At 44.2% G+C, this 24,526-nt stretch overlaps 1 protein-coding gene across 1 annotated transcript in view; it reads left to right on the forward strand.

The window, feature by feature from the left end:
- Positions 1–7,441: 7,441 nt before the first annotated feature.
- The window catches only part of ALG8 (ALG8 alpha-1,3-glucosyltransferase), a 32,663-nt gene continuing 15,578 nt past the window's right edge, over positions 7,442–24,526 (forward strand). Inside the window, exons 1-7 of the mRNA XM_054975048.1 lie at positions 7,442–7,543; positions 15,952–16,030; positions 17,092–17,285; positions 19,548–19,657; positions 19,912–19,979; positions 21,090–21,216; positions 23,206–23,309. Of these exons, the coding sequence (XP_054831023.1) occupies positions 7,449–7,543; positions 15,952–16,030; positions 17,092–17,285; positions 19,548–19,657; positions 19,912–19,979; positions 21,090–21,216; positions 23,206–23,309 (777 nt within the window). The 5' untranslated portion in view covers positions 7,442–7,448. The remainder of the gene's footprint in view (positions 7,544–15,951; positions 16,031–17,091; positions 17,286–19,547; positions 19,658–19,911; positions 19,980–21,089; positions 21,217–23,205; positions 23,310–24,526) is intronic.

Consider the following 24,526-nt stretch of genomic DNA (forward strand, 5'->3'; position numbering starts at 1 on the left):
ATGCCTTCAGCAGCTCCACCTGGAGGGGCTTGGTTCTGAGCATCTCCTGAGCCAGGTTGCTGTCTTCAAGCTGAGGTGCAGGCTAGGGTGTGGCTCTGAGCTGCTGTGGCAGCTTCTCCTCCTTGGCTGGTAAGGGTGCTGTTTGGGCTGCTGCTGGGTCCCTATTCTCCCTGCCTTTGCCCTCTCCCTCTGTTCTGCTCAGCCCATCCTCCCCTCTAGCCCTCTGGGGCTTTGGCCCTTTGACCCTCTCCTCTGGTGTAGGCAGGTTCTGGCCCTGGCTGCCAGCTGGGGCAGTAGGACTGCTGTCTCCCGGCTGCCTCCCCCTGCTTCCTCCTGTCGAGGCCGGGGGCTGTGCCTCAGACCCCGGACACTTCCTTCACCTCTTTTGCATTTTTGATGCCGCTGTGCCTGGCAGATTAAAGACCGAAGTTATGGCAGCCAGGGAATGGGGTATGACAAACGGTTATTAATACATCCTTCTTGTAAAGAACATGCCCACTTCTGCTTTGCAAAACAAATCAGCATTTCCGTTGGCTTACATAAAGATAGCACTAATATTGTGACTTTATTTTAACCTCTCTGCCTCAGTTTTCCCAGTGGACAAGAAGGTTTATTGTGATGGAAGCTACTGGAAAAAAAATCTACTGGGATGTTCAGTCATTGGGGATGTAAGTGTCGCATAGCAGCATATGGCCCGAGCATAAAAAAAGCTTTTGAAATGAGCAGGGCATGACAACCAGTAGGAAAGATTCCATACTCTCTTACATTGTATGGCCCCTGGCATATGGATGGAAAATTGTTCTCAAGATTCGTAGACTTTATATTCTTTTGAACTCAACCACTAATTTAAGCAGGGCAAGATTCGAGTCCAGGAGTACCTTAAAGATCAGCAAGATTTCTAGGATATACGCTTTTGAGAGTCAAACCTCCCTCCGACAAAGGGAGCTTGAGTCTCAAAAATGTATACCCTGAAGATCTTGTTAGTCTTTTAAGGTGTTACTGGACTTGAATCTTGTTCTTCGACTGCACACCAACAAGTTTTTAGTTGTTCTACTACAGACTTACTTGAACTATGTTTAAGCAGGGTAACGGAGGAACCTCAACAGGTTTTTCATGGTCTCAGCTGACCTATTCACTCAACAAAAATGGGACTTGTCTCTGTGAGCCTAGGTTTGCAAGGGATATCTGTCTCTGTCAGCTCTTTTGCTGCCCCCCCACCCCCTAGAAAGGAGTTGGTAAGAAGAGCATTCTTCAAATTTTATGAACAGCATGTGCAAATAATGTCGATCAAAGTCCTAGTGTGTCTGCAGTACAAATTTTCTTGGAATTGCCCCAGCAATTTTGATTTCCCCTCTGGTAATGCCCTCTTAGCTTCACCACACTTGATTTCTCTTGCTTTCTGAAAGTGATTTTATGACTTTTCTCTGTCTGGGCACCGACAGAGGTTAAAGAACCCTCCTTCCTTCTTTGGCTCCTGTGCAGACCGGTTCAGACACCTCTTTTCAGAATGAAATGCCTTGTGCGCTTTTCAAAAACAGTGAACAATGCATGAGTCTACCACATCTCTACGGCAAGAACCTGATGAACTCAGAGGAAGTGTTAAGCCACAAGTTTCACCTGTGCCACAGGAGTGTGGGAGCGGTCACATGATTCATTGCCATGCCAAAGAAAATCAAGTTACTGTAGTGTCCCTATGTAACTACCATAAACGGTGGTGGCACGGACTGAACCTTAAGTCTATCTCGTCTGAATAGAGGATTCTGGGAAACCGTAACCCATTTTCATTTAAATAATCCATTGTTTCTGGGGGTGGCAGGATCGGAGGGGACACAGAAAGAAAACCAATGGTGAATGGTACTCTAAAAATGAAGTGTAGAGATAAACAGAGAAGTTAATGGTTGGTGACAACATGATTATGATCCTCCTAGAGAAGGGTTGCCAGCTCCCAAGTTGGGAAATTCCTGGAGATCCGGGGGGTGAAACCTGGAGAAAGTGGGGTTTGGGGAGGGAAAGGACCTTGGCATGGCATAATTCCATAGAGTCCACCCCCCCAAAGTAGCCATTTTCTCCAGGTGAACTGGTCTCTGTGCCCTGGAGACCAGTTGTAATTCCAGATCTCCAGCCACTACCTGGAGGCTGGCAACCCTATCCTAGAGGGAAAAATGCAATTTATTGCTCTGGTTATTACTGAGGTAGTAAATCTTTCTCTGGGCTGCACCATTTTGGAATGCCGATGGGAGTTCAGCTGACAATATTCTTCCTTTAAAAAAAAAGAAGCCCAAAACCTGCATAAAGAAAACTAGCATCTCAGAGTGATGGCTAGGCATCTATCCTAGCTAATTTTCTATGTGGAGAGCTTTTAAACAGAGATACAGTCAAATCAGCCCCGTACCTGACATGGTTTTACTACCTTAGTGATCACAACAGCTAAGTGTGAAATGCTTTGAAACAGGGCTTTTTTTCTGGGAAAAGAGGTGGTGGAACTCAGTGGGTTGCCCTCGGAGAAAATGGTCACATGGCTGGTGGCCCCGCCCCCTGATCTCCAGACAGAGGGGAGTTTAGATTGCCCTCCATGTCGCTGAGTGGTGCAGAGGGCCATCTAAGCTCCCCTCTGTCTGGAGATCAGGGGGCGGGGACACCAGCCATGTGACCATTTTCCAGATGTTCTGGAACTCCGTTCCCCCACGTTCCCCCTGAAAAAAAGCCCTGCTTTGAAATAATTCTGGTTATAAAATGATTCCCCTTCACCAAGCTTGGAATAGTTATACAAGAACTGGGGCGACAGAAGATAACATGATAGGAGGCGCTCACAATAGCAGGAGCTTTTCTTGACATACACCTAGGGCATCATACCCTGTTAGATACAGTTGGTTCCAATAATTTTAGCAAAGCAGATTCTTCCACAGTGGCTGCCTTGGGAAAACGCCGAGCTCATCACCCCTGGAAAAATGTCAAAAATATGGTCTGTGCCCGGAGACAGCGAGGAAACTTTGCTCCATCAAAGCGTTCCCAATAACAATCACCATCCCGCGACTAAACTTTTATTTCTCCACCGTGTCCAAGGGGCTCTTTAAAATGACTCCTTACCCACTAACAGCGTCGTGTGGCTGCTGTGGACCCATTGTGGATGCCGTTCAGTTTGGCAGCAAATGCCAAACTCCGAGACAGATTGTGTAAAAGTGTCTGTTATTGCAGAAATACGGGATCCAAGAGACCCTTATAAAAGCATTTTGGGTCTAACAGATGTTTATAATAAATTGACTTGTTAACTTTGGAAATGCACCTCGGAGAATTCTAGTTATGCGTAGGATGGACTGCAACTTCCCACAGACATTTTTGATGGGTTAAAAGGATTAGAAGGTTGAGTGTGATCTCTCACGCTCCATCGGCTTTGGCCACACTGACTAACAGGGCGTTCAAAGTTAATCAAGTGCTTGCCTTGTGCATAAAAAGCTGGCATGCAGCCCCATGCAGATGGCTGTTTTCATTGGGGGGGGGGTCATGAAGTTGGAAGGGGTGGAATAGGTACCCACTGGATAAACATGCACATTTGGTCTTAATACATAAGACCAAAGAGACATAATCTTAACAGCTGGTAAGATAAAATCTATCTATACATTTTTAGCCCATCTCTATATTTGTAGCATATGTTTTCCTCTCCCATTTGGAACGTACAACAACCCTGTGAGGTGGGGTAGGGTAAAAAAGAATGATGGCCCAAGTTCCCGATGAGCTTCATAGTTTGGTGAGGATTAGAACAAAGGTAGCCCAGGCCCTAGTTTGACATTCTAACCACTGGTTCACACTGTATCAGTGGGATGCAGTAAGAAATTGCAAATATCAATGGCAGTTGGTGGTGACCATTTCCCATCGATTGCTGTGTCCGACTTATCAATATATTTATCAATTTGGATAAAGTTCTGCATATTATAATTTCCATGGTCATAGATCCAGAGGAGTTAGCCGTGTTAGTCTGTAGTAGCAAAATAGAAAAGAGTCCAGTAGCACCTTTAAGACTAACCAACTTTACCATAGCAAAAGCTTTCAAGAACCACAGTTCTCATCTGACGAAGAGAATTGTGGTTCTCGAAAGCTTATGCTACAGTAAAGTTGGTTAGTCTTAAAGGTGCCACTGGACTCTTTTCTTTATTATGATTTGACGCTCTCCCCCCGAAAATGATGCCATAATTCTGGGTAACTTAACATTCTTCTTATAGTGGTCAGATTCATACCGAATTGTATAGGTGCAGAGATTATGCTGGCTGGTTCCCACCAGAGTCAACCTGACATCAACACACCTAGAAACACACCATGTTATCTGTACACACTCCAGTTTTGTATACAAATGGCAAGGTTCTTATCTCTGCAAATAAGCCCCTGTGCAAACATCTTGCAGGACTGGTGCATGGAAAGGGGGGGGGAATCACAATCTCAGTTCTTCTTCCCAACATTTTCCTTACTTTGATGTACACGTACCGATTTTTTAAAAAACCCTAAAAGCAGAAAATTTGTCCCTCTCTCCTTCAAAACAGCAGATGCTGATTCACTGTGTCCAGCATAAAGCAAAGCTAAGTGCAGACAGAACGGAGCATTAATGAAATTCTGCCTTTAGGAAACCAACACAGCCACAGACTACTGAGGTGGGATCCACGGTGGCAGCCAGGAACATATATATATATACTTGCCAACTACAAGCTGCATTCACCAGTGTTACCAGCTTGGATCACGCACTCTGCCAGATTGTACCAATGAGGAAGAAATCAATCTCCCAGGTGACCCTGATCTCATAAGATCTCAAAAGCTAAGCAGGGTCTGCCTTGGTTAGTAATTGGGTAGGAGACCTCCAACGAAGACCAGGGCTGCAGAGGCAGGCAATGGCAAACCACCTCTGTTAGTCTCTTGCCAGGAGAACCCCACTAGGGGTTGCCATAAGTCAGCTATGACTTGAGGACACTCTCCACCACCTCAAGAAGTAGCTGAAACTTGTTAGGCTCATGCTCTTTAATTATATATGACATCTACCCCCAATAAACCCTACCCCTTTGGTGGGGAGAGTCCACTCATCAGCAGCTTCACGGGACCATTTGTTTTCTGCTGTAGCACAGTGGTTAAGTGGTTCAGCTGTGAATCAACACTCTACTGGTTCGAATCCCACTGCTGCCATGAGCTCAGTAGGTGGCCTTGGGTAAGCCACTCCTCTCAGCCCCAGCTCCCCAGCTGCATTGTGGAGATAATAATAACACTAACTTGTTCACCGCTCTGAGTGAGGCACTAATCTGTCTAGAAGAGCAGTATGTAAGCGCAGTTATTATTATTATTATTAGAAATAGGAAATCTGTTTTTAGAAAGTGATTAGTACATAATTAAAAAGGAAAAGCAGCTAATTGTATGTGAAGGGAGGGCACTTGCATGTTTTATTCTGCTTCCATGGTTTTCACACCCACTCACCCACCCTCCTTTGTGAAAGGAGGTGGAACGGGAAATTTTCTTCCAAAGCTGGCAGGCAGAAGCTCGCTTTCAGAAAGCACTTAGATCCTCGGGATAGAAAGCTTCATGGCCAATAACAGCTGATGAGCTTGTTGAGAATACAGTCCCGTGTTCCGGACTGTATCAGTGTTCCCGTTGTGCAATTATAGCAAGTCTGGGCGGCTACAAGGAGCCACAAGGCTGGAAAAGTGCACAATTTCCCCCTCATTCAAATCTCCCTCTCCAGGATAATATAAACTCTTGACAAGCTCGAGGATTCCAATTTTCCCATCCCACGCTGTTTTTGTATCGCCGCTCAGAAGGCTGTGTTTCCCCAAACATGCTCACCCTCCTCAGCTGATGATGGGGTGTGTGTGTGTTGTTAGGGGTGTGTGTGTTAGGTGGGGTTTTCATGGCAAGAGGCTAACAGAGGTGGTTTGCCATTGCCTGCCTCTGCAACCCTGGTCTTCGTTGGAGGTCTCCCATCCAGTTACTAACCAAGGCCAACTCTGTTTAGCTTCTGAGATCTGACGAGATCAGGCTCACCTGGGCTATCCAGGCCAGGGTGGGAGAGGGGGGGGGATCTTGTTCTTATTTACCTGGTGAGTTCACCCCTGTGGTTTGCCCTCTTTCAGTACCCAACTGACAGAAATGCCATCATGAAATTTGGTCTTAGAGGGTCTTCCACTTTGGGGACCCTGAATTGGGTGGAAAGGCAGCAGGGAAATGTTTTAAGCCAATAACGAACGAACTGGGGAGTCTGTGAAGAATTTCGGAGTGGATTACTGCCCTCTCCCCAGGTCCAAATTTCTTCATAAAGTCTCAGACCACTTGTATTTATATTTATATATGTCATTTACAGTCTGCCTTTCTCACTGAGACTCAGTGCAGGTTACACAGTGTGAGAGCAGTACAGTCAATTTCAAGGACATTTCCATAAATAATGCCACAAGTTTACAAAGACATAGCATTAGCAAGAATCCAATACAGAACTGAAGAAATGCTGAAACAGAACATAAGCATTTCTAGGGCTGACATTAGACAACATAAAACCATCTTCCTCTTTTTTAAAAAAATTACAACCGATGTCCAGGCCCCAGAGACCATTTCCGCTGGAATAAATGGCTGCTTTGGAGGGTGGACTCTATGACATTATACCTCATTGAGCTCTCTCCTTTCCCCAAACCCTGGACTCCCCCAGCCTTTACCCCCAAATCTCCAAGAATTTCCAGAGAGGGCAGAATGACTGTCACAGAGGGAACCTTTCATTGTTGCTGTTTATTCGTGGTCCACCTTTCACACTGAGCTCCAAATCAGATTACATACTGCAAGTGAATGCGGCGTGAGATTAAGCCCTATTTAAATAATTGGGACTGACTTCAGAACTTAATACAGGCTGCAATCTTGTACAAATTTACTTGGGAGCAAGCCACTTTGAACAAAGTATTTACTGCTGAGAAAACTTGCTTAGGTTCTTGGTGACAGTTGCCTTTAAATCCGCGGGACACTTTTCTCCAAGCACCCTTCACCCGGGAGCAAAATCCATTTAAATTCGTGTGGGCTTTCCTTGTGAGAACACACTCTGACTTGTTAAGTTCAATTCCTATTACTTGTTCACATAGTCACACTTTTATACACTCTTATTTGGAGATAAATAATAGTATTATAAACAATATAATATTGCAATACCAGTATATGACATATATAATAATTATTATATAACAATATAAAAAAACAAAATACATGCAATATAATAAAAATATAAATATACAGAACAGGCTTGCTCTCCCTCCTCCCCTCTCTGTTAGAGGAAGCATGCTAGCAAGAGAATGAATGAATGAAAAAGTCGCCAACGCGCAGGCGCAATACTTAAATTCCGCGCAGGCGTCTTGAGGCGAAAGGCCTTCGAAAAAGCGCCGCTTAGGTTTAGGAGCGCATGCGCAATCCTCTCTGGGGGGGGGGACGGGGAGGAGCGGCCTGTCATGGCGGCGCACCGTGGCGGGAGCGGAGGCGAAGGCTGGTTCCCGGCTTTGGCCGTTGGAGTCACGCTGCTCAAATTGCTCCTCATACCGACCTAGTAAGGAATCCGGACTCGTTATTTCTCGTCAGGCTGTCCAAAGGGGGCGGCGGGGAACGGGTTTGGGTTCGGCGGCTTCCGTTGTAGACCCGGCTGTTACCCCTGGTGGTCTCCCCCCCCCGGCCGTGCTCTCACTTGCTGTTCCGCCTGGGTGTTGCTCCTCCCCCTGCTGCTTCTGCCTCTCCTCCCCATTCATCTGTTTTTTTCACACGTGGTGGCCCTTTCTTAATGTTTGCAAGGCTAAAACTTGCCCGATGTTAAATCTTACGGACGGGGAATCAACTCCAGGATCAGTATGGTGTAAAAATTTTGCTTTATTGATTCTGAGGAGTTAGCCGTGTTAGTCTGTAGTAGCAAAATAGAAAAGAGTCCAGTAGCACCTTTAAGACTAACCCACTTTACTGTAGCATAAGCCTTCGAGAATCACAGTTCTCTTCGTCAGATGCACGACGAAGCATCTGACGAAGAGAACTGTGATTCTCGAAAGCTTATGCTACAGTAAAGTGGGTTAGTCTTAAAGGTGCTACTGGACTCTTCTATTTTGCTTTATTGATTGTCATTTATAGTTCTCCTTTCTCAGTGAGACTCAAGGCGAATTACACAGGGTGCAATTAGTACAATCAGTATCAAAGACATTTCCATAAATAATGCCATAGAGTAAAGTCTTGTTATATATGTTATTTATAGCCTGTTTTTTCTCTTGAGACTCAAGGCGGGTTATGCAGAGTGAGTCAGTACAGTCAATTGCAAAGACATTTCAATAAACAATGGAATAGAGTATGATTTGAGTCGGGTAGCACCTTAAAGTCCAACTAGGGTATGGTGGTGGAGAGTGCCCTCAAGTCATAGCTGACTTATGGTGACCCCTGGTGGGTTTTTTCATGGCAAGAAACCATGGTCTTCATTAGAGATCTCCCATCCAATTACTAACCAAGGCCGACCCTGCTTAGCTTCTGAGATCTGATGGGATCAGGCTCACATTAGGGCAATGTAATAGTGTAGATACATGCAAATTTGCAAACATTTAAAACCAGAAGATATTAAAACTAAGGATGGCGATTGCCAGTAGGTGATGCATTATCCTCTAATTGCAAGTATTCCCTGTGGAGAAGCTTATTCTCCCTTATTCCCTATGGGCAAGAGTGTGTGTGCATGGTGTGCCATCAAGTCGCCTCTGTCCAATAGTGACCCTGTGAATGAAAGACCTCCCAAACATCCTGTCCTTAACAGACTTGCTCAGATCCTGTAGACGAGGCCGTGGCTTCTTTTATCGAGTCAAGCCATCTCGTTTTAGGTCTTCCTCTTTTTCTACTGCCTTCAACTTTTCCTGACATTATTGACTTTTCCAGAGAATCTTGTTTGCCCTCCATTATTCCTTATGGGCAAGCACACTTTCTTTATGAGCAATCATGTATTTCCTGTTGGCAATTGGTGTCCTTAGTTTTAGTATGTCACTTAAAACCTACAGGAATCCATGCTTCTATAAATGAGTGAGAAGTCTTTTGTTAACTGTCAAAACTGAATTTTAAAATATTAACTTCACTTCTCAAAAGTGTTAACATTCAAAGTAGTACATAGACAGCAATAAAATGTGATGCATTGTGACGTAGTGGTTACAGTGTTAAACTAGGATCTGGGAGACCCAGGTTCGAATTCCTACTCTGCCATAGAAGCTAGCTGGGTCATTCACACACTTTCAGCCTATCATACGTCACAGGGTTGTTGTGAGGATGAACTGGAAGAGAGGAGAATGGTGTAAGCCACTTTGGGACTCCATTGGGGAGAAAAGTGGGGTATGAATGAAGTAAATAAATGAGTTGTATATGACCAAAAGCAAAATTCTAGGACTGTGTATTATTCCATTGGAGTAGTGGTGTTAATCTGGTGTAGCAAAAACGGATCTTTCTGGCCTCTCTCCAGTCATGGGCATTCAATTTTGGACAGTCTGACGAGCCTGCTAGATACTGCCTTTTTCTTCTCCCACCCTCAGTTGTTAGGGTACGTACAGACATGATGTTTGAATCGCTGTCGCCGTGCGTGGTGTTCTTTTTCTTCCCGCCAAGGTTGAAGGACGATGGGCCCTCCTGCTTTGTCTGTGTGGAAGACCGCTGGGCTTACTTTGTGATTTTAGCCCAGATTTGGGAGGTCATTCTTTCCTGTCCCCCGTGCTTCGAGCGTGATGTTTGCCTTTACATTTTTTTTGAAAACAACTGAAATCGCTGTCACGATGTTTATTCTGTAAAATGTTAATTTATTCATATGTAAATATGAAGCTGCCTTATACTCAGGGCTCATTTCGAGGGGGAACGCGCAGAAACGCAGTTCCGGCAGTTCCCCAAAGAGGTCACATGACAGGTGGCCCCGCCCACCTGACTCAGCCATTTTTGGCCCGTTTCGGCCTGGATTGGGGCCAAAACGGCCTGGATTGGGGCCAAAACGGCCTGGATTGGGCCTCTGACAGGTGGTGGGTCACTCTTCTGCTCAGCAGTGGCCTGATCCTGACCATTTTGGGCCCCCTTTCGGCCATTTTCAGCCCCTTTTTGCCATTTTGGGCCCAATTTCGGCTCTGAATGGCCAGGATTGGGTCCAAAACAGTCAGGGGGTGTGGCATAGGCAAATCAGTTATGCCAATGACATTTCTGGTGATGTCAAGGGGCGTGGCATATGCTAATGAATCATGCTAATGAGTTCCTCCAGCATTTGTCCATCAAGGTCAGTATGGTCTACACATACTGGCAGCCACTCTCCAGGATCTCTGGCGGAGGTTTTTCACATCACCTGCTTACCTGGTCTTTTTAACTGGAGATGTCAGGAATTGAAGCTGGGACGTTGTACGTGCCAAGCAGGTACTCTGCCACTGAGCCACACACACCCCCTCCCTATTTTTGTTACTTAAGTTCTTTAAAAACATTAAAGCCCAATACTCTCTAATAAAGTTGGCAAAGTTCTGTTGGGATGGTGGGAAGTTCGTGATTTTATTTATTTATTTATTTAATTCAATTTGTATTCCGCCCTTCCTGCAGCCTCAGGGCGGACCACATACATCTAAAACACACAATAATAATAATTTACGTTAGATACATTTAAAATCACTTAAAACAATCTTACAATATCCAAGTATTTAAAAAATCTATATAAGGCAGCACCAAAACAATCCATCGCTGTTACCCGTCAATCGATAATTCAAATTCAGCAGAACAGCCATTAGGTGGTGGATGGTTCTATACAGGGAGGGGCTCAATGTCCTCTGTTCGGCCGATGGGGGCCCGACTCAGCCTCCACCATACGCCTGGCGGAACAGCTCCGTCTTACAGGCCCGGCGGAAGGATAGCAGATCCTGCCGGGCCCTGGTCTCATTGGACAGAGCGTTCCACCAGGTTGGAGCCAGGACTGAAAAGGCCCTGACTCTGGTCAAGGCCAGACGGGCCTCCCTGGGACCAGGGACCAGTAGTAGTTGCTTATCTCCTGATCAGAGCGTCCTCTGGGGCACATATGGGGAGAGGCGGTCCCGCAGATACGCATGTCCCAGTCCGCATAGGGCGTTATAGGTAAGTACCAAGACCTTGAAGCTGACTCGATGATGGCTTCGCAAATCTCTGCTGTGTACAGAACTTATTTCACTCAGCTAAACCCTGGAGATCAAATCGTGCATCTGTCTAGCATAAAGTGAATTTGCATGCAGAGAGGCTCTCTCACTGAAATAATGTTTACACGTGCTCTTTGTAGAGCGGTGTGGTGGTTTGAGTGCCTGGCTACAGTCGGGGAGACCCAGGTTCAAAGCCCTACTTCCATGAAGCCTGCTGGATGACTTTGGGTCAGTTGCTTTTGCTCAGTGTAACCTACCTTACAGGGTTGTCATGAGGACAAAACAAAAGGGATGCTGCCTGAGAGATCCTTGGAAGAAAGGTGGGATTAAAATGCATTAGATGAATGGATGAGGGGAGGTATTTATTAGATCTCTGATTCCTGGCATACAGGAACCAACTTTAAACCAACTCCTGTTTAGAAACCCTGCCCGGACTGGCATGCAGGATGGGGGATAAAAGTCCATATCGAATTAATGGGGATTCTGGAGAATTTGGTGCCAAATGGATAGCAGAGGAGATGGGTTAATGGGGTTTGCAGACTATAGGTCCTCTGCCCTAAGCTTCTTGGGGATAGAATGGAAAATTCTGCACCGCAGTAATTCCAGAAAGCATCCATTAGTTTTAATAATGCAGCAGTTTATCAAAGCACTGACGAGTGTATTGCTATTTTGGGGCAAACGGGCGACTTTTCAAGCCGCACTTTGTTGCCATCACCATTTCAAAATACAAGGGGAGAAAGAACCAAGTTGTGTAGGAAGCTTTCATGAAACAAGTGTGGTTGTGGATTGATGTTCTTTTTGGCCTAGTTGCAAATTAATGACTTTGAGAAACAAGGTGTTTTTTTCAAAACCCAGGGTGATATGACTGCATCCCTCCCCACCCAGGTATGGGAGCCGGGTTTCAGCAAGTTAAAGCACAAAGCGCACAGCATTATGATTTTAAATAATCTCACAGCATGTCAGTAAAATTGTATGACACATCCCCTTTTTCCTGTAGTGTGCATTAAAACGTAGACTATAGAGACCCTCCTAAAAAGAATGGCAAAAACAAAGCACGGTAGGCTTCACTTGGGAGGGAATTCTGTGCTGCCGAGAATTTTAAAATTATTATTAAGAGTTTTATAAAAGAAAAACAAAAAAGAAAAAACTAAGCATAAAAATATAATAACCCCAAAACTAGCCAAATAAAATCGGCTAGGGGGCGAACAACAGTAACAAACCATACAAACAAAACAGAAAATATAAATTAAAAGAAGGGGGGGAAACTATATAAGCTAAAAGAAAGTTTCTGATTTTCTCCACAACAAATACTCGTCTTTTCAAATTTCCTCTTACTCTGTGTTAAAAATCAAAGCTCTCTTTTCCCCCCCTCATGTCCAAATGCTTTAATCCAGAGAGTTTGTAACCACTTGATCGAGAGGAGTTAGCCGTGTTAGTCTGTAGTTGCATAATAGTAAAGAGTCCAGTAGCACCTTTAAGACTAACCAACTTTATTGTAGCATAAGCTTTCGAGAGCCACAGCTCTCTTCGTCAGATGCATTGGTGTGGCTCTCGAAAGCTTATGCTACAATAAAGTTGGTTAGTCTCAAAGGTGCTACTGGACTCTTAACCACTTGATGCGTTTCATGGGACGGGGCGGCCAGAGAAGGACCTCTGACCTCCTTTAATACCCAAGTAGGTCTAAGTGGGAGGAGATAGTTGTGAAGATACTGAGGCCCTGGGAGCCCCGTCCTCCTTTATACCTGTGTTCTCCACCCCCCGCCCAAGTGCTGCTCTGAATAGCTGTACATAAAAAGTGCATTGCTGACTGTTTCTGTTGATCTGCATTTCAGATGAATTCAACAAAGACCCAAAACGTTTTGTAATACATGCAGTGACCGCATCTAGAATTTTTATTAGCATTTCATTGGAAAGAGCAAATAACACCAACTCAAGAAGAACTATTTATTTATTAGATTAGATTTTTAATCTGCCCTCCCCGCCAGGCGGGCTCAGGGCGGAGTACAACATTTCAATTTACATAAATACAGTTAAAAGCAGATAAAACAGTATACAAAAAACATTAAAACGGTATACAAATAACATTAAATACAAAAAACATTGAAACAACTTTATACAATACAGCTTCTCTTCAGATGGCGATGATAAAATACTGCTTTTCAAGCCCTGGCTCGTATGTAGGGTGGTAGACAGATCTTTAGTGTGGCCAGCGGGGGCCCAACCTAGCCTCCACCATAGGCCTGGCGGAACATCTCTCTTACAGGCCCGGCGGAAAGATAATAAATTCCGCCGGGCCCTGGTTTCCTCAGACAGAGAGTTCCACCAGGTTGGTGCCAGGACCGAAAAGGCCCTGGCTCTGGTCGAGGCCAGGCGGGCCTCCCTTGGGCCAGGGACCAACAACAATTGTTTATTTGTTGAACGAAGCATCCTCTGGGGTACCTATGGGGAGAGGCGGTCCTGCAGATATGCTGGGCCCAGTCCACATAGGGCTTTATAGGTCAACACCAAAACCTTGAACTAGTGGAAAAGATTATGGAAACAGCAGAAATGGATAAATCGACAATGATATGAAGAGGGAAAATGGAAGAGGAGTTTGCCGGACCTTGAATACTGTTTTACAATTGGATTAAAAACAAGCATAAAGATTTGAACTTGCCAAGAACGTAAAAGGACTTAAATGTCTCGTTATTAATAGTATAATTTATTTACTAAGAATGTTTAATGATATACTGAGTATTGTAAGCAGACCATTATGAATACATTTATCTTTTTTTCCTTACATTTTTTCTTTTTCTCTTCTTGCTTCTTTATACTTTTTCTTTCTTTTCTATCTACTGCTTATTTGAAAAATGAATTAAAAAAACATATATTTTTTTTTAAAAAAGAAGTGCATTGCTGGATCAAACCAGACATTCATCTAGTCCCGCATCCTTTCTCTCACAGTGGCCGACCAGTTACTCTGGAGGGCCAACAACTGGGCATAGAGACTCAGGCTTTCCCCTGAAGCTGCAGATCTGATCTTCAGAGGTACACTGCCTCGGAAGGTGGAGGTTCCCTTTAGTCATCCGTGATAGACATATCCTCCCTGAAAGTATTCCCTTATTCCCAGTTGTGTTCAAGTTGCTTTAGATGTCTTTGTATTTCTTTCCTGCAAAGCTGTGTCTGATTTTTAAAATGGAAACTGTGGTTAATCAATACAGCGATAATCCAAACGCGGAACGATCGTGCTTTAGATCTGAAGGTCACAGAAATGAAAGGCACTTGTGGTGGGCTTTTTCCTCTCCTGCTCCATCATGCCTCTTCCGTGTGCGGGGGCTGTTTTTCTCCTCCTTGCTGCTGCCTGGTGTATCCGGTGGCTTTTTGCCTAGAGGGGCCCTGCAATCCCCAGTAAAGCTGCCTTGGGTGCCTAGAGGGGCCCTGCAATCCCCAGTAAAGCTGCCTTGGAGGGCTGCTGTGGAAAGGAGAAGTCGGGAAAGATCTGCCATCATGAGTATCTTCTGTTTGCACAAGCATAGGGTCCCACCTTCTTTTTAAAAATATGACATACCTTAAGTGTCTTTAAAGCACAGCGCAGCTATGGAAGCGGATCCCTTGCGCAACACACAGTAATCTTTTTTTTTTTTAATCTTACTTTTGTTCCTTGGAAGTCAAAAGCGACACATCCTGAATTCTCAGTCTCTCACGTAGGCATTGGCCAGACTAAAAACCTGCTTAGCATGAACCAGACTGTTGCATTATGTGCCTTTGGACCATGCCCTGGGATAATTAGGGATGGGCATGAGCACGCTATGTCTTTCGTTTGTAGAACAGCTGAGAATTCCTTACCCGACCTTGCATGTTGTTGCGTTGCTCTGTTGTGTGATATCCTTGTGTCCGGTCAGGGTGGATAAAAATCAATGATTTTTTAAAAATTTTTAAAAAAAATCGGATGTTTTTGATTTAAATCGGATTTTTTTTATTTAAATCGGATTTTTTTAAATAAAATGCTTTTCGAGGAAAATATATTACCATCCAAAGGTTATTCCATCATGAAATAAAGATTAGTTTTTAATTATGTAGAATAAGGCTGTATATGTTTAATTTTTTTGGTAAATAAATTCCATTAATCCATTCACAATGTCATGCTCTTCCAGAGGTTTTTGTAAGATTATTGGGCAGTTTCTCTGCCTACAAGATATTATCACAGATGCTTGGTTTTGCAGTTCTCAAAACTGAATTTGTGTCAGCTCAGCAGAGATCACATGCCTCTTCTTCACAGCAAAAATGTTATAACGTGAACAGAGTTGAGAAAAAGACCTTAATCCTATTGTTCTACAAACCTATGAAGACAGAATCAACCCCTCCAGTGCTAAGTTTCAAGAAGTTCAGTGAATAGAAATAATCTTTTTCTGATTGTTTGCAGTGGAATAGATCTGCACAAGAAGAAACTAAGTGTGAGGAGAGAGGGGCAAGCAGTACAAAATGAAAGTGAAACTTTTTGAGCACAATACTGCACAAGTCTTTGGATCTTTTGTGTGTATGACCTGAGGTTTATCACATTCTTTCCTTGGAGGAAAAAACGTATAATGGCAGCAGGCCGTAAAAGAGACCCAGTTTGGGAATACTTTAATGAAGTTCCTTTACCTATCGGTAAGGCAGGCATCTACTTGCATATTAAAGTTATACCAGCAAGAATTAGTCTTTATGTAGAAAACTATGATTTAAATCAAGCCTTAATGACTAGTGATTTAAATCGTGATTTAAATCGTGATTTAAATTTTAAATTTAAATTTAAATCAAATCCACCCTGTGTCCGGTTACTAACAGGTTTGTCTTTTTGTAGTCATTCCACAGATTTTGAGGTGCACAGGAACTGGCTGGCCATCACCCATAGCTTACCAGTCTCCCAGTGGTATTATGAAGTAAGTGCATCTGTGATGTGGTCCTCCGAGTGGTTATGTTTGCACACTGATACCGTTTTGTCGTACGGACAGTGTTTCTCACGCACTGCCTATGATTCCCCTCGTGGTCTGTGCACAGGTGCTCGGCACGGACTGCATTCTCTGACTGAGCCATATCCCTCTGGGGATGTGCTCATCACCTTGCAAACATACTTTGGCTTTAGTCAAAGACATAAGAACATAAGAACATAAGCAAAGCCATGTTGGATCAGGCCAGTGGCCCATCCAGTCCAACATTCTGTCACACACAGTGGCTAGAAATCCAGTGCCATCTAAAGGACTGTCAGTGAGGCCAGGACACCAGATGCCCTCCCACTGCCTTCCTTCCAGCACCAAGACAACAGAGCACCACCTCCCCACAAAGAGAATACCATCTATCTCCTGTGGCTAATAGCCACTAATGGACCTCTGCTCCATATATTTGTCCAGTCCCCTCTTGAAGCTGGCAATGCTTGTAGCTGCCACCACCTCCTGTGGCAACGAATTCCATGTGTTTATCACCCTTTGTGTAAAGACCTGACTGCTCCACTCCCTTCTACCACACTGCTGCTCCATTTCACCTCTGCTCCCAAATTTCCACTGCTGCAGCACCTCAGCCTATCTCCCCATTAGTACCGTGGGAAACCAGAGGTGGTGACCTGGTCTCAGAACCTGCAGCCAGGAGTGAGCCGTGCATGCAGTACTGCATTAGATGCAGCATAAGCTGCATTCTGCTCTTCCTAACCTTAGAGAGTTCCACCAGGTTGGGGCCAGGACAGAAAATGCCCTGGCCCTGGTCGAGGCCAGCCCCTGGGGCCAGGGACCACCGGTAGGTGTTTACTTGCAGATCTAAGAGCTCTCCGAGGTACAAGGTAACCTTGATGGACCAGGGTCTGATTCAGCAGCTCCCTGTGTTTTAAACTGCTGAATTCTGTTTTTATGCTGTCTTTATGCCCTGGCTGTCCACAGTTTGAAAGTCTCCTAAAAATTAATTCCTCTCTCTTTATTTTCCCTCATGCTCTTCTTCCAAATTATACCTTCAGGCCACTTCTCAATGGACCTTGGACTATCCTCCCTTCTTCGCTTGGTTCGAGTACGTGCTTTCACATGTTGCCAAATACTTCGACCGAGAGATGCTGGTGATCCAAAATCTGGACTATTCCAACGACAAAACTGTTCTCTTCCAAAGGCTTTCGGTCATCTTTACAGATGTGCTTTTTATCTACGCAGCTCACGAGTAAGTATTTGGGTAGGACTGGCTGTCTAAAGGGGTGTGAGAGGGAGAAAAGTTGTCACTATTGGAAAGGAATTCAGTTCCCCGGTTCTCTTAAGGAAAGGGCAGTCAAATCACTTTTACTGTTGTAGATCCAGAGAAGTTAGCCGTGTTAGTCTGTAGTAGCAAAATAGTAAAGAGTCCAGTAGCACCTTTAAGACTAACCAACTTTATGGTAGCATAAGCTTTTGAGAGCCACAGCTCTCTTCGTCAGATGCATCTGAAAAAAAGAGCTGTGGTTCTCAAAAGTTTATGCCACAATAAAGTTGGTTACGATGCATCTGACGAAGAGAGCTGTAGCTCTCGAAAGTTTATGCTACAATATTTATTTTTATTTTATTCAGCTTATATCCCGCCCTTCCCGCGACCGGGCTCAGGGCGGCTTCCATGAAAAATATACAAAACATACAATAAAAACCTCATAACCATATGAATCAGATAACCAGGTGCCCTCTCATTACACAAAAGAAAGACGCTATCCTCGGATACAGCTAAACCCAAAGGAGGTGACCACCAAATGAGAGATAGGATACAATAAAGTGCAGTAATGTAATTCTTACAAAAATATATATTTTATATTTTATATCAAAAGCGCAATGGTGCAAGTGCTTCTAATAAATATACAGTAAACAGATTCACATGTAATAAATATGGTATCAAAATAGTATAGGAATACTGTCCAAGAAATGATTTCAAGTAGTCGTCTCTGGTAAGAAGAAATGCTGTTATCCGGCCACAAAAAACCCACGCTCGTTCATTCACTCAATATAAAGCACAAAGTTAGTTAATCTTAAAGGTGCTACTGGATTCTTTACTATTTTTTTATGGTTGTGTTTCTGAAGAAACTGTCTGATGGGAGACGGAAAGGTTTGTTCTCCTCCTGCCGCTAATGTGATCCCTGTCTATTCAGGACGGACCGTGCTTTGCATGCAGAAGCCCCCAATTTCAATCTCAGGCACCTCCTATTAGAAAAGCTTGAGTAACAGCTGGCTGGAGGGTCACTGCTGGGTCACTGGGTCACACTGGAGGGTCACTGCCAGAGGGTCACTGCTGGCAGTAGCCAGTGATATATAATTTACAGTGTGCTCCTCAGCAGAGTTAACACCCTTCAAAGAATGTTGAAGTCAATAGGCTGAGGAAAGCGTAACTCTGCTTAGGACTGTACTATCAGTTAGTAAGTGCTAGCCTAGATGGACCAGTGGTTTTACTCGGTGTAAGGCTTCTCGCACATATGTTCCCCCACGTTACATGTTGTAAACGGCCTCAAGCACTAAACATGGTGGAGAGGTGGTATAGAAATTAAATAAAGTTAAAGAAATAAACTTTCCTCTTGTCCCACCATTGCTAAGTTGACGTAGGAATCCAGATCCTTGCCACAGTAACACTGAGACTAGACTACTGTAATTCACTTTACACGGGTCTCCCCTCAAAATCCACCTGGAGACTACTCTACACTAATTCAGTTTTTAGAAAATAAATTCCGCTGATTCATTTATTTATTTATATTTATTTATTTTTGTTATTTATAGTCCACCTTTCTCTCTGAGATTCAAGGCAGATTACATAGAGTGAAATTAGCACAGTCAGTATCAAGGACATTTCAATAAACTTTGCCATAGGATAAATAAATGCAAATTTATTTATCCTATGGCAAAGTTTAGCAAAAATCCAGTACAAAGTTGTTCAGAACTAGGCTAACTGGCCTCTGATTTCCTAGATCCCCTCTGGACTTAATTTTACATATTTGTTAGTTTCCAGACCTCTGCTATGGAGGCTGATTTTAGCAACAGGTTACATTCTTTGTGATCCCCACCTATCTTCCGGGCTGATTTCCTGCTCCTGATATACTTGAAGAAATATTTATTCTTTGTCTTAATGTTTTTAGCAGTCTAGTCCTTACGTTCTCTTCTTGCTCATGTTAAAAATACTTTTCTTAAGTACTTTGTTATGGAGTATTCTATAAGAGTCGTTCTAATACTATATACTTCTAAATTAACTTAAACTCTTTAATTGTATTCATGTAACCATGCCTGTATGCTTAACATATAATACTTTTTCTCTTGTAAAAAAAAAAAAAACACTGCTTGTAGAGAGAGAACAGGAGATCTAGAACTTGTGTATATACATTTTTTTAAACTTGCATGGGAGCCTTAAAAGATTTGTATGCACAAAAGAACAAGGTGAGATTGCTAGGATTTACCGTCTTTGAATTTCTCCTCTGTTTAGATGCTGCAAGTGTGTAAACAGAAAACAGTCAGGAAAAGACATCCTGGAGAGCCCTCCTTTTGTGATTGCCGTCCTCCTGTTGTGGAACTTTGGCCTCTTGATTGTGGATCGTGTCCTTCCGATTCGGCTGCCGAAAGAAACCAAGGCAGATTTCCCCCAGCTATTTGCCTTTGGTTTAGGTCGGCCAAAGGCAAAAAGCTGGGGGAAATCGTCTACCAACTTAGAAAATCGAATGAATCGGTTGGGGGTTAGCTTTAGTAATACCACATTCTAGGAACAATGTTAAGAGTGCTGCTTTCGGCTGCAGACCCTTTTGGTTTTAACATTCCCAAACCTTAGAAAGCTTTCCTTGACTCCGATTCAGATATTCATTTCCAATACAACGGCTTCCTGTTTGGGTTAATGCTTCTTTCCATTGCGCGACTCTTCCAGGTAAGACGAAAAGATAAACTCAAGTGAAGGAGGTCCATAGCTTTTTGCCAGAGCAGTTGCTTTCTGCACAGTGGGTCCCAGCTGCAGTTGCCGGCATCTCTGGCTAAAATGGCTCTTGGGTAGCAGTTCCTGGAAAGAGTCTCTGCCTAAAGCCTTAGAAAGCTGCTGCCAGTCAGAGTGGATGATATTGGTCGAGATGGACCAATGGCCGGGGGGGTTCAGTCTTAGGCAGCTTTGTATGTTCATATGGTTCCTTGCCAGTTACCAGCCAACACTGGACAAGCAAACACCGGACAAGATTCAAGCACCTGTAATTGGTCCTCTTGCTCTGACCTGGATAGCCCAAGTGAGCCTGACCTTGTCAGATCTCAGAAGCTGAGCAGGGTCGGCCTTGGTTAGTAATTGGATAGGAGACCTCCAATGGAGGCCAGGGTTGCAGAGACAGGCAATGGCAAACCACCTTACTTAGAGCCAAGCTATAAGAGAAGAATTACACGAAGAGGAGCACGTGAAGGGAGTTGCAATATAAGCCAGGAAGCTGAGTTTTAAAAGATTGGAAGGCTTTGTCAATTTCCCCTCTCTACAAAGCCAGAGAGATTGCTGCTTAGAGGTTTGTTAATTTCCTCTTTGCCTCCTGAAGGCTCTGTCAGTTTCACCTCCCCTTCTAAGAGGCAAAGAGGAAATAAACCTGAGCAGAGATCTCCCTGGCTCTGTAGAGAGGGGAAATTGACAAAGCCTTTCAATCTCTTTTAAAACTCGGCTTCTCAGCTAACATTGCGACTCCCTTCACATGCTCCTCCTCGTGTAATTCATCTCTTGTGGCTTAGCTCTTAGTCTCTTTCATGAAAACCCTGCCAGGGGTCACTGTAATTCAGCTATGGCTTGAGGGCACTCTCCATCACCAGTTGGCCCTCTAATGAATAAAAAATGGACACTCGTGCTTTTAAAAATACACAAACGCATATCTTATCAGATTTGGTCCCCAGTGCCAAAAATACCAGGAATTTCCATTAGGGCTTGCCTTCTGTATCCCTCTTGGTCTGCAGAATTCTTTGTATTTTGGTATTTTGTTCCCTTGGATGACCGCATATTCTCTCCATCCCCTTTTAGAAAAGGCATTTAGAAGGCGCTTTCCTCTTTGCTGTCCTCCTGCATTTCAAACACATCTATCTCTACGTGGCCCCGGCATATGGCGTGTTCCTGTTGCGATCCTACTGTTTCACTGCAAATAATCCAGGTACGTAACTGATGATTTCATCAGCTTTGGGGAAGGGTTGAGGGGAAAGGTGCCTCTGAGTTGCAGAAGTTGCTGGAGGGGCATGAGAGTCACTGGGCTGGGTCAGAGGGCAGAAGGTCAGCCACTTTTTCTGACCAGTGTAGTATAATATAAGGAGCTCTGGGGCAGAGTGGCCGATGGGGCGTTGCGTTTTGCTTTTTAAAACAAGTAATCGGTCTTGCCCCCACACCCCTTAAAAACGCTGTTGAGCAGAGTACAGGAAAACAAAGTTAGGAACAAGTGAAACGGTGAATAAAAACTGCCAGAGAAAATAAAATAAAAATCTATAAAGAAGGGCAGATGAGGTCAAATGCCCACAGAAGTACTATAAAACAGCAAAAGCATAAAATCAGTCCTTTGAAAATGGAGAAAGTTCTTGAGGAGGTGCCTGAAAGGAATTAATATAGACAACTCCCAGAGTTCTGTGTGTGTGTTTACTTGCTTCATTCATACCTTGCAGTTGTCTCCTATGCATCTGACAAAGAGAGCTGTGGTTCTCGAAAGCTTATGCTACAGTAAAGTTGGTTAGTCTTAAAGGTGTTACTTGACTCTTTACTATTTATCTCCTATGGTGACCCAGAATGGTTTACATCATTCTCTCCGCCTTATCCTCACATGAACCCTGCGAGGTTGGTTAGGCTGAGTGTGTGTGTGAGTGGCCCAGGGTCATCTAACGAGCTTCTGTGGCAGAATGGGGAATTTGAACCTGTGTTTCCTAGCTCCTCACCCAAATGCCAGCTGCTGCACGGCACCGGCAAAGTTCCTTGTATTTTGATACATTCTCCCCTTGGATAACCACATATTCTTGTAGAAGGAATGCATTTCATGATCAGGCTGCCACCACTAAAAAGGCCCTTCCTCTATCTCAGATGGAGTGGGGGGGATGGACAGAGGATAATTTTACCTTTTAGTCTTACCCAGGGCCGCACTTCTTGTGTTCTTATGCTGAAACACTAGGAAGTGTTCTGGAATCTGATGCAGATATTATGAACCATTCAGGTTCATGCTGTTAGCATTGGAGACAGATAGAAGAAATCTTTTTTTGCAAGCTCTTTTTTGGGTAGAATTTGTTCTCAGTGGCAGAAGAGCAAGCTGCAAAGCAGTTGGGAGGGTCGGGTATGTGCGCTTATGTGCATTGATGCAAATGACGCACAAGTCTGTCCAAGATGAGTTAGCCATGTTAGTCTGTAATAGCAAAATAGTAAAGAGTTCAATAGCACCTTAAAGACTAACTAACTTCACTGTAAAATCGAAAAGAGTCCAGTAGCACCTTTAAGACTAACCAACTTTACTGTAGCATAAGCTTTCGAGAATCACAGTTCTCTTTGTCAGATGCGTGGAGGGTAAGAAGAAACTGGTCAGATGTATAATGAGATAACCATTCATAGTCTCTATTCAGTCCAAGCCTGACTGAATGAAATTTACATATGCATGGTTCTCTCATTATCAGAAGTAACTGATTTCATTATCAGAAGCCAACTGATCCCATTATCAGAAGCTACTGTTTGCATCTACTCCTCCCTCCCCTCTCCACCTATATATCTGACCAGTTTCTTCTTACCCTCCACGCATCTGACGAAGAGAACTGTGATTCTCAAAAGCTTATGCTGCAGTAAAGTTGGATAGTCTTAAAGGTGCTACTGAACTCTTCGATTTTGCTACTACAGACTAACACGGCTAACTCCTCTGGATCCATAACTTTACTGTAGCATAAGCTTTCGAGAACCACAGCTCTCTTCGTCAGCAGTCCGTCCAAGACTCCTTAGGACAACGGGGCAGTTGTGTAAATAGGAGGTCTCTGGCCATAACCGGCTTGACAGTCTGTAGATGAATTGTCAAAGGATGGATGCATCTTATTGCTAAGAAGCAGGGAATGAAGTGGAAACTAGCGGCTCTAGTTCCTCCCGTGCAGCCTCTTTCAGAGTAACGAGTGTGCTTTATTTTCTCCAGACGGATCCGTGCGATGGCGAAGTTTCAGCTTTCTCCGCTTTGCTGCCTTGGGGCTAATTGTCTCTCTTGTTTCTGCACTTTCATTGGGACCATTCATTGCTTGGGTAAGAATCCTGGTCCTCCCTGAATAGCATGTTGTTGTTTTAATACACACACACACACACACACGTGCTCCAGCTGGGTGACGGCAAGGGATGTGGCGCCTCCTGATGTGTTTGCTGGTGCTGCTGGATTCCTGAGTCTTGGGGACCAAATCCAAACAGTCTTGAATAGAAGACCAAAAAAAATACGGGGGGGGGGGGGCGTTGGCTCCCTCCCTACCAGTTGACTGATCAGCAAAGCTCTGCGATCGTCTCGGGCAGGCGTCTCGCAGCTCTGCACCCTTGGCTTGGGCGCAGAAACTTTGTCTTCAGGTTTGGACGCATTCCCTTGAGTACTCCCCTTTATTGGGAGATGAAAACCAAATAGTGTCGCCAGGCAGATCTCAGATTTCCTGTGCTTCAGAAAAGCTCAGGTGGACTGCTAGGAAGTATCTGTCAAGATGCGGCTGCTTCTACGGTGGCAGGTGCTTGCCTTGGAACACATGGACCCCTGCCCCTGTGGCAGCCATTTTGTGATCGGCCCCATGGGAAGGGATCGTGGGAGGGGTTGTGGCTCAGTGAAAGAGCATCTGCTTGGCAGGCAGAAGGTGCCAGGTTCATTCCCCGGCGTCTCCATTTAAAAGGACCAGGTAGTGGTTGATGTGAAAGACCTCGGCCTAAGACCCTCGACAGCCACTGCCAGTCTGAGTAGACAATACTGCCCTTGAGGGACCAGGGGCTGATTCCGTATAAGGCGGGGTCGTTTGTATATGTACCACGACAGCCATTTTGTGCTGGCTCGCTCTAACTTTTCTCAAAATTCCAGAAATGTCCAGAGGCTCAAATGTGTTGGAAACCTCTGTTATACACTAGCTTTTCATATCTGCCATGCTGAGAGTTGAGAGCGTTGGGTGGTTTTGTTGTGTCTCGGTCAGACAGATGGATCTCCCCACATTCAAAATCCAGGCACTGAGGAAGAGTGCGTATTGCGAGTCCTGTACTTCCACCTCAGAACATGGGAAAGAAGGGGTTGTTTGTTTGAAAATGACCCTGTATTTAAAAAAAAACCTCTTTCTGGGGGGAAAGATAAACAATTAAGGGGATCTTCTATAAAGCTGCTTTTCTTTTTCAGACATTTCCTTCACGTGATGGAAATACTTTAACGGAAGCGCCTGATACGCCCAAAAAATTAGCAGCTATTTACTCTCAGAGCTCATCTTTATGTTGGAAAGGATGTGGGG

The sequence above is a fragment of the Eublepharis macularius genome, chromosome 3 (genome assembly GCF_028583425.1).
Source record: "Eublepharis macularius isolate TG4126 chromosome 3, MPM_Emac_v1.0, whole genome shotgun sequence".
NCBI lineage: Eukaryota > Metazoa > Chordata > Lepidosauria > Squamata > Eublepharidae > Eublepharis > Eublepharis macularius.